Here is an 11,129-nt window from a genome sequence, read left to right on the forward strand (position 1 = left end):
CAACTAAAGAATTTAAGAAAGAAACAGTAATATAAGCACCAGTAACCACATTTTTTCCTCTTTGTGATGTATAAATCATTAAATAAATACCAGATTTATTGCAGATCCCCTCTACCATATGCATTAAGGAAATAGAACAGAGACAAGATACATACCCTTGGTCATATTTTTGCCTCACAAAAGTGCTACTTCTTTCACCATCAGGCTTAGAAATTAGCACATCATATGGAATACTTGGAACAAAGTCGGCAACCACAAGCCTTATACATCTCACATGCCCATTAACGGCAGCAAAATGCAAAGCTGTCCTGCCGCTCAGGTAATCTGCTCTTGTAACCTGACAAAAATTAATAAACAAGTATTGCATTAACGAAATCTTAGCGTCTCACACCGTGAGCAAGTAACAGATCATTACGATCGGATTGGAAATAAGAACAGCAAACTTACATTGCTCCTAAATACCATAAGAGACTGGACGACTTCCCAATGACCGTACCGACATGCATGCATCAAAGCCGTCTTCAAACAGAGAAAATCAACTAAAACGATCAGACCTGTGTCGACTCTTAGAGAGCCTGTACCGCTTAACCTGTTTTTGAATGAATTACGGTAACAAATTTCTACATACCTGCCCGCAATAGTTTCTCGAGTTAACATCCGCGCCATTGTCAAGCAAAAGGGAAACGATCTACATCGTAACAGAAATTACCAAACTTGAGGTCTCGCCAGACATGAAACTCAAATAAAGAAATAAGCAGTAATTGGAGGAAAGTACCTCGTTGTGGCCTTTCGCTGCAGCAAAATGAAGAGGAGAATTGAGGCCACCGAAGGTCGAATACTTAGCGAGGCAAGGATTAAATTCCAGTAACATCCGAGCCTCAACCAAATCTCCATCTCTCGCAGCTGAAACCAGCCTCTCGCCGGACGCAGAGCATCCGAAAGAGTTCCCCATCTTCAGAGATCACAGCTCCCTTCTACTTCCCTTCAACCCAGAGTCCAAAGAGAATCACAGGCCCAAAATCAGGGGCGACAAAAAAAAAAAAAAAAAAATATCTGCGGGTGAGAAAATCCCATCCGTTGAAACGAGAAACAACGTCTCAGTGTATTTTTTAAATTAGATGAGACAGAAATTTAGGTCAACAGCCCAACGAATTTGAAAAGAACAGAAAGCGACGCACCGAAAGACGTTTGGACTTTGGAGAAGCTGAGATAGGTGATTTGGCACGGGAATTTTGTGAGATCATTGCTGTAGCTTCATTTGACAGACCACCGTGTGTTGGATCTTTTGCGTCTTCGATCACCCAGAGCAAATGGGACAGATGAGCGTTAGCTGCCTACCAACGCCATGCGAAAACCAGGAAAATGAATACTTTTATCTTTGCCTCTACGCTGTACGTCCAACCGGCAACTCTGCGACCAAATTATCGCTTTACTCCTACGTTGCTGTCTGGACTCTGTCGACAATGTATGCTGCACAGAATAGACGACAAACCCATCTTATTAATCAAATTCCCAAAACAGTTACTCCTCAGTAGGAAGATGCAGAGATTGCAGAGCAGTGAATTACCATATTTATCCGTATATCTGTAAAAAAAACCCATATTTATCAGTGAGAGTTATGAAATCCAGATGAGCCGAATCTGATCCGTTGTCCAAAAGAGGTGGAGGGGACACCCAGCCCCTCCCAACAATATGGGAGGACCATTACCACCGATTATTTAATGAGATGAAGCAAAGGAGGTCATTATTTCTGCCCCTTTTCATCGGATAATGAGGGAGGAGATTGTTGCAGGAATGAGAGAACTTTTTGCCCCCATGGGTGTTTTTAAGAGGGAGGGGTGAATTGATATGTAAACAATAAATTTTTGGTGCTTAATTAAGATTAATGCAAATAATAAATTAAAAAATCACATATCATAAAAGAACATAAATAATTTTTGTTTTTAATGCTCCTTTTGTTGGTAATCATCACCCAAACTCCACTAATTACTCTATTAGTTGGAACTTACAATTTCAAAGAGATTTTTGCTCTATTTTAAGCCAAGTGTAAGATCCAATTACACTATTGTAAACTCTCAAAAGAGTTATACAACTAGATTCTTGATTTAGAGGGCCTTCATTTTCTTGATTTGAGATTCTAGAAAACCTTTGTAGAAATTCGAAGTGAAGTACTAAGGAAAAAAACTTACACCTTTGAGTAGGAAGAATCGGTCTTCTCCTAGTGAGATCCACATCTCCAATCCTTTTTTAACACAAGAGAAAATTTAATGGATCTTGAGTAAACTAAGATGCAAAGAAATTTTAAGAGATTTGGAAATAAATTACAAAATTATACTCTTTTTTCTCTAAAAAAAATGGGTTTGAATAGGAATTTCAAGTAAATAGCTACCTAATTGATTGATCATGTTGATTGATCAAGTAAAGGGTTATGATCGATCATGCTTTATGTACTTTTATGACATACTTCTATTCAATTGATTAAGCCTGTTGGTATGATCAATCAAGCTTTTTAGTTCATTATGTCTAGAATTAGTATGACCATTCAATCCAGTCCAGATGATAGATCATGTTTTATAGCTTATCCTGGTAGGATACTTTATGGTCGATCAATCTAGTTAGGTTGATCAATCATCTTTTATATTTTTACTCAAATAACTCTTTGGATTATCAATCATGGTCATTAGTATGATTGATCATGTCAATTACCAATATTTAAAAAGACTTCTAAGCATGATAAAATTTATCTTAAGGTGTTCTAGCAAGTTTAACCATTAGTATGCATTGGCTAGCACAATTTTGAAAAAAATTGTCCTAATGCTCTAAAACTACTTGTGTACCTCTGGATTGAAGGTTGGCTAACTATTCTCATACATTGGTAGAGTTCTTGAGATGCTTTTACTTGACTTCGATCTAACCTTCAAGTCTTCAAACTTCTTCTAATTGTTTCTACAAGATGACTTGACACTTCTTCGAGTTTGAGATCTTGCAATGGATTTGCTAGTTCCATGCAAAGACAGTTGAAATTGTATCTCTTGAAGGTATAACAACTGAAATGCTTAATTTATAATCAATAGCTCAATTCATTTTTTTATTATCAAAATATGGATTGGAGTCAACCTAGGCCAATAATTTCCCCCTTTTGACGATGACAAAACACAACTTATAAAAAATAAAAATAATAACTCCCATAAGATTTTGAGTTTCAAATTCTTAACCTATTGCTCCCCCTGAATTTTGTGCATACAAATGTTTAAAGTATTATGTTTTACCTTAGATTTTTCTTCCCCTTTCTGTCATACGTAAAAAAGATATGCAAGTGGGAGACTAATGGATCGAATCTCCACAAATATTCCTTAATTTTGGCTACATTATCTTCAAGTTTTTGAAGCCGATCAGAGCTCGAGGAAGCTTCAACTCTTCTTCTCTTAACAAACTCAAATTTGTTCCTCTTGAAATCGATCGGGAGTTGGTTCATCTCTCGAGCCTTCCCTTTCTTTAACACTAGCATTATTTGAAACCATAGAATATTTGCCCTGATACCATGTTATATTCTAGGGTTTCATGCTTAGAAGACCTGGGTATAGGAGAAGAAGAAAGAAGGAAAGAAGAGAAGGAGAGTCTAGGAAAGACAGACTAAGTGCACGTCAAGCAAGAGCGGGAGAAAGGAGACTTTGGAGAGTTCAAATTAATGAATCAACCTCAATTCACTCACTAACAAGCTTTAGAAAGGATACTAAGATATATTAAGAAAAAATCCAAGATAGGGATTTCTCTTCAAGAACAATGGTCACATTAACATTGAAGGTTTTTATTGTGATTACTAACGACCAGTTTTTCTGATGATTGAACATCTACTTCTGTAAATTGCACAATGGTTGGTGATAACCATGTTAGTTGGTGCCACAAGAAATAAAATAGTGTTGCAAGTTCAAGTATCGAAGTTGAACACTAGCAATGACTCATGCAATAAGCGAAATGTTATGAATGAATTCTCTCTCGTCTGTGCTTTAAATCCCACAACAACTACATTGCAACTAATCCTATGTTTTTTAAATGCACCGAGCATATTAAAATTGATTGCCACTTTGAGAGAAACTTAGTGTTGGGATAATTAGCATGCACTACGTTCCTTTGAAGAATCAACTAGTTAATATATTTCCAAGGATGTAGCAGGAGGCCCTCTTTCTAGTTCACGTTACAAGCTGGATGTTTTTGCTCCAGCTTGGGCAACATAATTTACTACGTAAAACCTAACTATAATAACACACATAAATAGAGTGACATTGGCTATGAAATCGTAGGTTACCCACCCAATTAACAAAATATACACATTGTGCTCTTTATAGACCCAAAGGGCTGATCTTTGAATAGGAAAAAAATGGGTCTGCAGGGTCTCAAAGGAAGGAAAAAAACCTTCTTCTTTGAAAGATCTATCTTGTGTCTGGTTCTGCTTGGTTTCACTCTGCAAGAACTCCCGACTCATACCCAGAACCATTGATCAGATAGCGTAAAAGATGGATATTTCCCTATTTTAAAATTAAAGAATGGGTATTACTGTATCCTCTTATAACAGGAAACAATCGACAGAATCATACATCACTGGAAAATCCATCGAACGGACTCTTCTGCACAGACGATCACACACTAGTACATGAACATAATACAAGGCCACAAAGAACAAACCGATCGCTCTTCTTCAATCTTCCCATGATCGTGGAAAAGTAACACTATTTCTTCAGTTACCACAACTCCATCTTGAGGTTGGTACACAGCTCAAATAGTGACACCAATGGCAGTGGTCATTCCCATTCTCACCTCGAAACAACATTACCAGGCCAACGACATAACTGAAAAGGAAATGGAAATCTTAGAAAGTGAAGGATAAGATAGAGCTGAAGATTGAAATGATTTAAAAGGACTTTAGAAAGGCTTACCCAACAACCAGCAGAATCAGGGCAATCAACCACAACACATACTGGTAGATTTTGTGCTTGGACTTGACCTGGCCGGCTGGTGGAAGATTGCGATGCTCCATCCATCCAAACTGGGGCCGCAGCAACAAAATAAATCCAAGAAGGAAGCCCGCCAAGAATCCTCCGATATGGGCATAATTATCAACATGGGGGAGTATTCCAACAGCCAAGTTGATGACAATAATAACTAAGAGCGTTATCAGAGCTGCAGCCTGAGAAATCAAAGATAGATGACATGGTAAGGTTTTTTGTAAGTGTAAACAACGAGAAGAGTGCACTGTAGTTACATTTCTTTGCAATGAAATAGTCAGGTTGACCATAAAACTGTCACAGAATGAAAGAATGCAATGACAAATGGCATGGAGTAGGCCAGGCTTGACACGAACAAGACCAAACCAACCTAATCATTTCAGTTTTACAGTAGAAATCTGCACGCCCTTGGCAGGTAAATACGAACAATCCCATCCTATAGATAAATTTTGTAAGGATCGAGGCTACAGGCAACTTGACTATAGCTGTTAACTTGTGTATTCATAGTTAATATCCAGCTATGCGTGCAAGTTGAATGAGAATCAACCTAAGCTATCAGTGTGAACCCTCCTGTTCTTCTCGATGTTGAGGTTGAGACTCAACCAAATTATGGCAGGGGCAGTGCTTCCAGTTCAGGGTTGATTGCTGCAGCATGTGAGTGAGGCAGCATGTGTCTCTTTAGTTCACTAGCATTGAGGATGTTGGGTAAAGATTATCTCACCTTGTTGGAGTAGATGGTCCAGTTCGTGATAAGTTCAGAAAGCATGGCACCTAGCAGGCCAAAGAGGGCACCAGATGCACCAACAGAAATATTGTTTCTAATGAAGAGTGATGACAGCACACTACCACCAAATCCTGATATAAGATAGACAACTCCAATTCGAACTGCAAGATAATGTGAAAAGGTCAATCATTTTCAATGCCAGAGCCTGGCAATGAGGGCAAGGATGTCCATCCTAAACTAAATAACCAGGAACCTCTTCTTGGTTGCCAACCATACAAGTCATTATGGCACGAATTTTATATGACAGAAAGTGAGGGAGGCCACTGTGCTGGCCCCACAGCCCCCACTTCCTCTCCCTCCTAAAACATAACAATTGAAATTTCAACTACTAATCTACAACTAAAATCATTATACACCTGTAGTTCATGACCAATTAAAATATTAAAGCATATATAAATGTCAACTAGAGATACGAATAACCAAGTTCATCTCAGGGGGACGAAAGCTTACCAAACCCAAATTGCTGCTCCAAGCGAATTCCTATAAAAACCAAACTTAACATGTTTGCAAGCAGGTGAATGACACCTGCATGTAACCAAACACATGTGATAAGTCTCCAACCTTGATGTTGATTCACCACATTATCCCATTTGACAGCTCCTAACTTCAACAACCTGCATAAAAACTTGGACCAAGAGACATTAAATTCACTAACCCAATAAGCAACAACCATATCCTGCAACAAAGCCTAAAAAGAAAGAGGATAATCAATTTTGTGACAGCAACATAAGCAGAACCCAATTTTCCAAGTGATAAACTTTTTTCTTTTTTTCTTTTTTGAAGAATGGCAATTGCTTTTATCATAAATAAAAATAAAAAAAGCATTCATGGTACTTATTGTGATTTAATATCCAAGACTACAAAGTATAACACCTGCGGAACCTGCCAAAAGTTTTATTTTACTTCAATGGACTTGAGAAAAACTGAAGATTCCCACTAAAATATACATAAAAAAGAGTCCTTAAATGTATCTACTGGACACCAAATTGAGTAGCTATGTCAATCAATAATCAATGCTTGCTGACATCCCACGAGGAAAGAAAAATATTTTAAAGCACAACTTTCAGATCATAACATTTGCAAAAGATGAGTTAATATAAGGCCAAAGCCATCTACTTCATTATACCATAACCAGCAATCACATGCAAAATAGAAACTTATTTTTTTACAGAACTAAAATTGAACATCATGCAATCATCCCTGGTCCATATGAAACTGACTCGCTAAAACCTATTAAAATACCCTTTTCTTATTCAATTCGTCAAAGAGTCCGATGACCATTGGCTTCTGGGTCAGAAACGGAAAGCCCTACCAAAATGCCCTTTCTTATGTCATTCTTGACAGGGTCCTGTTGACCATTGGCATAATGCCAAGACATTTACTGGCCTACAAATTAAAGCATGCAACCCTACAGTTGAGTTACCAGAGAGAGTAATGTATTACTTAGGTAAAAAATATCACCAAAATCCTTCATAAAAATCAACAGAAATGCCCAGATGAAGGCAAAGGAATCGAGTAGTACAGCCAAGGCAGCTGCTGTGTGAGAAAATAAAACACATGATCCCGGCAGGTTAAGCTGTCATCTAATTGCTCAAGTGAACTTTTGGTGTTCAAAATAGACTACCAAAATTTTGAAATCCACCAGCTGCCTGCACAATGAAGCCAATTTTGGATGCCTAAGGGGCAAAGCAGCAGCCCATAGTAAGACATGATGTGGGCGTTAACTGAATACTGTTCAATGTTGAAGGCGTAACTTCACATTGAAAAACTAAATTTGGCAAACCATCAGGCAGATTGTCCAAACCAGATCTTCACATAATGTTCTAAGTTTACTCACTCTAATACAAAACAAATGTATACAGTTCATAGAGGCCAAAAGTTTTGGAAGAGGGAACAATACATACTGTTATGAGTAGATCAAATGGAGATATTAATTTCATTCCCTTTATTTTAAAACGAGAAAGCTATTAATTTTCCTACAAATATGACTACAGAAATGCTTACAACTTTTAGAAAAAGATAAAAGACTAGAGAATTTTGACACCATAGAATTTAGTGAAGCCTACCTGATGGTATTAATTCAGTTATGTCCAGTCTCCTAACAAGACAAGCATGGTTCTTCCTTTCTTTGGAGATTATAAAAGAATAAACTACAAAACTTTAGTAAGGGAAAAGAAAATGGAGGGTCGTAGAGGTTTGTAATCCATGGGAATATAACAGCATTTACAGTTCTGGATCCAGACAGGCAAATTGGCCTATTAAATGAATGGTTTTTCATTCAATACTCTTCTGCAATTCCATCAGCTTATATGCGAACATCGAATTGATTCTCAGTCTAAATTCCATCCATCCCCCAAAAAATGGAACCTCACACGCTAACATAGTATAGTCTTCGTTAGTGAAGTTCCATGCCTTGTTAAAAAGACGCCGTAACCAAAACTGAACTTCGGCCCCAAATGCAAAATATGAAAACATAAACTTCCTCAAAAACAAACAACATCACACGGTATCTTCTATACATATAAATTTCGAAATTTACACAAAAAACGAGAAATAGAGGAAGAAGAAGCAAGTAATCGCAACAGACAAGAAATGAGTACTCACGTGGATGAAGAAGGCCCAAAAAGAGGATTCTCCCGTAGGGGCTGAAACGATAATCTGCCCAGGAACCTGGCAACGCATCCTCCAAAAGGATTGTCATGTTTGGGGCAATTATTCACGAACATGGTCACAACGAACATGGCAACATTAGTGACAACAAACATGGGAACAATCCAAGCTGTCCATTGCCTCTCACCAGCAGGCTCATAATAGGATGGGGCAACGGGGGCTGCGTACGAGGAAGACGAATAGTTTCCTCTGTTCTTAGCCACTCCTCTGCTCTCCAGATCTCCGTTTGCCGCCATCTCTCTCTCTCTCTCTCTCTTGCAGGGGGTTCCCTTGTATGGAAGCCACGGATGAAATACAGATCTTTAAGTTTTGGGTATTTTAAAGGGGGGTGGGTTGAGAAGAAGTGGTTTCAGTAACGATCTCTTTCAGTTTCTTGACTTGGAAGAGACACTGTGGCGGTGGCAGTTTAAAGAGTGAAGAGAAGACAGAATCGTGATGAAGAAGACCGGAGTTTCTCTCGATTTTCACTCGGAACAGAGACTGCAGAATTCAGCTTTCCGACCATCGCAGTTCGTTTAAAGAAAGCGTGTCGGATTCCATAAGGGCAAAATTAAAAAAATAGTTACTTTTCAGTGCCGGCGACGATAGATATTCAGCAGAAGAAAATTACACATTTGCCCATTTGTCTGCTTATAGTAGGTTCTCGTTTTTTCACTCGAACAAGAAAAGCCGTGACAGCAGAGCCGTTGCTAAACTTGGTTACCAGTGATGTTGCGTGGCTGTTCCCTCTTATCTTTTCCGGATAAGCGGAGCTTCCCGGCATTGCAAGGAATCTGGACTCATGCGTGGAATACGGGTGTACAAAAACAAGTTTAGCTATGGCATCAAGGTTGATTTGGATGGAGAAGAGAAGAAGATTTGATTCGTTTCGGACGTTTCAGATCAGCGCCTCCATCAGCTTTTATGTCCTAGTCTTCATGGTGACAGAGGAATTACGTTCTCCAGCCATTAAAGAACTACCTGTATAGCTCTGGGAAGACGGTGCTCACTTCTTCGAAAGTCGAGATGTAAATACTGAATAAAAATAGATAAATATACAGTAGAAAAGGAAAAGCGATGTCGGTCAGCCCTCTGCATTTCTGAAATGAATTAATTTTTTCTTTTTGTACTATTATCTTAAGATTAATGGAGACGAAAGAGATTGTTTCTTTTTATCATTGTCCACAAGGTGTGATGGGTGTAAAATGGAGGTGGGTAGGCAATAGAAACTGAAGGAAAGAGAGAAGAAGACAGGATGTGACAGCTTTGGAGAGAGACCAAGCTTTTTGTATGGTCAAGCTCTTTGTTCGCTGGACTGAGGCAGCTCTCTCGGTCGCCGGTCGGTGGGAGCGAGCGAAGGAGAGAGGCTCCTTCTCTCCTTCCACCTACCTCTCTTCCCGCCGGTGACAAATAAAAAAAAATTAAAGTGTTTTCGGACATGCCACGTAATCTACATGTGTGACGTGTAGGTACACTTTGCAGTTTCTAAAAGTAAAAACTCGTATATAGGAACAAATCGGTGCGATAGGTAAGGGGCATCCTCGTAATTATAGTTTCCATATTTGGAATAAATATTTTACTTGCAAGCCTGAAAAAATGAGAGTTTTAAGGTAAATAAAAACTAACCTGACTGGATTCGGTGAAAAGAGTGTGTTGGGTGGGTTTGTTGAAGCGGCCTGCAAATAGGTGAAGAGATGATGCGAAAGTGACAGAGAAACGCGTCTTAGCCGGCAACGGATTTGTTGCTTTCAAGCTACTGCAAATGGTTGGCCACATGTCCATCCTGTGTGTAATCGTGAAATCATGGCCGAGTCAGCTTCGATGTCTGTCATCAGTGATCCATGCACGTCGAGACACCAAGACGCGAATGAGGATCTGCTATTAACGTATCCGAACGGTAATTGATGCCAATTGTTTTGCTCCTGTTGATTTACCTATAGATCACTCCGAAACGGAAGTTCGATGGGAGAGTCTGGAGCTAATTCACTGAACGCTGTCGTCGAATTGAGTCTCTGCATCGCAGATTTTTTAGGATCAGCCATTGACGCATCCGAACGGCAATTTGTGCCAATTGTTTTGCTCCCGTTGATTTTACCTATGGATCACTCAGAAACGGAAGTGCGATGGGAGAGTCTGGAGCTAATTCACTGAACGCTGTAGTCGAATTGAGTTTCTGCATCGCAGATTTTTTAGGATCAGCCATTGACGCATCCGAACGGCAATTTGTGCCAATTGTTTTGCTCCCGTTGATTTTACCTATGGATCACTCCGAAACGGAAGTGCGATGGGAGAGTCTGGAGCTAATTCACTGAACGCTGTCGTCGAATTGAGTCTCTGCATCGTAGATTTTTGTTTGTCCAAAACTCTGTAGTCGGAAGGGGAAAAGATTAATCCTCCTAGTGACAAATCTCGAGTAGAATAAGATCACCAAGGAGACATTAAGAAGGAAAATCAGCATCACCAAGAAGAGTATCCAGAAGAGAGCACCTAGTTTATCATCTGTCTTTTCCATTGAAGTGTTATTAAAATTGTCTAAACATGTTCTTGTTAATAGGAGTTTATGTACTTCATTTGTTCGATATGATTCAAGCAAAGATGCCTAAGTCCTTTGCTTTGACACCATGTTAAATCTTAAGCCTTTGAGGGACTATGTTGAAAATGCAAATCTAGGAAGCTTAAAAGATTACTTTGTG

At 39.0% G+C, this 11,129-nt stretch overlaps 2 protein-coding genes across 5 annotated transcripts in view; both read right to left on the reverse strand.

Annotated features, from left to right (window-relative positions):
• The window catches only part of LOC137949070 (E3 ubiquitin-protein ligase XBAT33-like), a 34,046-nt gene extending 32,389 nt beyond the window's left edge, over window positions 1-1,657 (reverse strand). For 2 of the 4 annotated variants that reach the window (XM_068795336.1, XM_068795340.1), the window contains exons 1-6: window positions 1,568-1,657; window positions 1,179-1,470; window positions 776-982; window positions 629-688; window positions 448-519; window positions 156-337 (exon numbers count right to left, since the gene is read on the reverse strand). In XM_068795336.1, the coding sequence (XP_068651437.1) occupies window positions 156-337; window positions 448-519; window positions 629-688; window positions 776-952 (491 nt within the window). In that variant the 5' untranslated portion in view covers window positions 953-982; window positions 1,179-1,470; window positions 1,568-1,657. Of the gene's footprint in view, window positions 1-155; window positions 338-447; window positions 520-628; window positions 689-775; window positions 983-1,178; window positions 1,492-1,567 lie in introns of those variants that run through there. The other 2 variants (XM_068795338.1, XM_068795337.1) reach the window with 2 other exon arrangements.
• A 2,846-nt stretch (window positions 1,658-4,503) lies between these two features.
• LOC137947978 (RHOMBOID-like protein 2) lies at window positions 4,504-10,815 on the reverse strand. Its single transcript, XM_068793856.1, has 7 exons — window positions 10,532-10,815; window positions 10,063-10,448; window positions 8,392-9,471; window positions 6,238-6,401; window positions 5,725-5,888; window positions 4,935-5,185; window positions 4,504-4,847 (listed from the first exon to the last, which is right to left on the reverse strand). Exons 3-7 carry the CDS (start codon window positions 8,691-8,693, stop codon window positions 4,736-4,738), a joined length of 993 nt encoding a protein of 330 aa, XP_068649957.1. The 5' UTR covers window positions 8,694-9,471; window positions 10,063-10,448; window positions 10,532-10,815; the 3' UTR covers window positions 4,504-4,735.
• Window positions 10,816-11,129: the final 314 nt, after the last annotated feature.

The sequence above is a fragment of the Aristolochia californica genome, unplaced genomic scaffold, assembly GCF_029961685.1.
Source record: "Aristolochia californica isolate CCGP_79_NKW_82.1479 unplaced genomic scaffold, dmAriCali1.0.hap1 SCAF_13, whole genome shotgun sequence".
NCBI classification, from domain to species: domain Eukaryota; kingdom Viridiplantae; phylum Streptophyta; class Magnoliopsida; order Piperales; family Aristolochiaceae; genus Aristolochia; species Aristolochia californica.

Bases quoted from the DNA above. Each gene is read 5' to 3' on its own strand.
- LOC137947978 (XM_068793856.1), bottom strand. From the start codon at position 8,693: ATGGCGGCAAACGGAGATCTGGAGAGCAGAGGAGTGGCTAAGAACAGA. The intron at 5,186-5,724 runs GTGAGATAATCT...TTGATTTCTCAG, and splicing joins GGACCATCTACTCCAACAAG to GCTGCAGCTCTGATAACGCT. The intron at 4,848-4,934 runs GTAAGCCTTTCT...TTTCCTTTTCAG, and splicing joins CTGATTCTGCTGGTTGTTGG to TTATGTCGTTGGCCTGGTAA.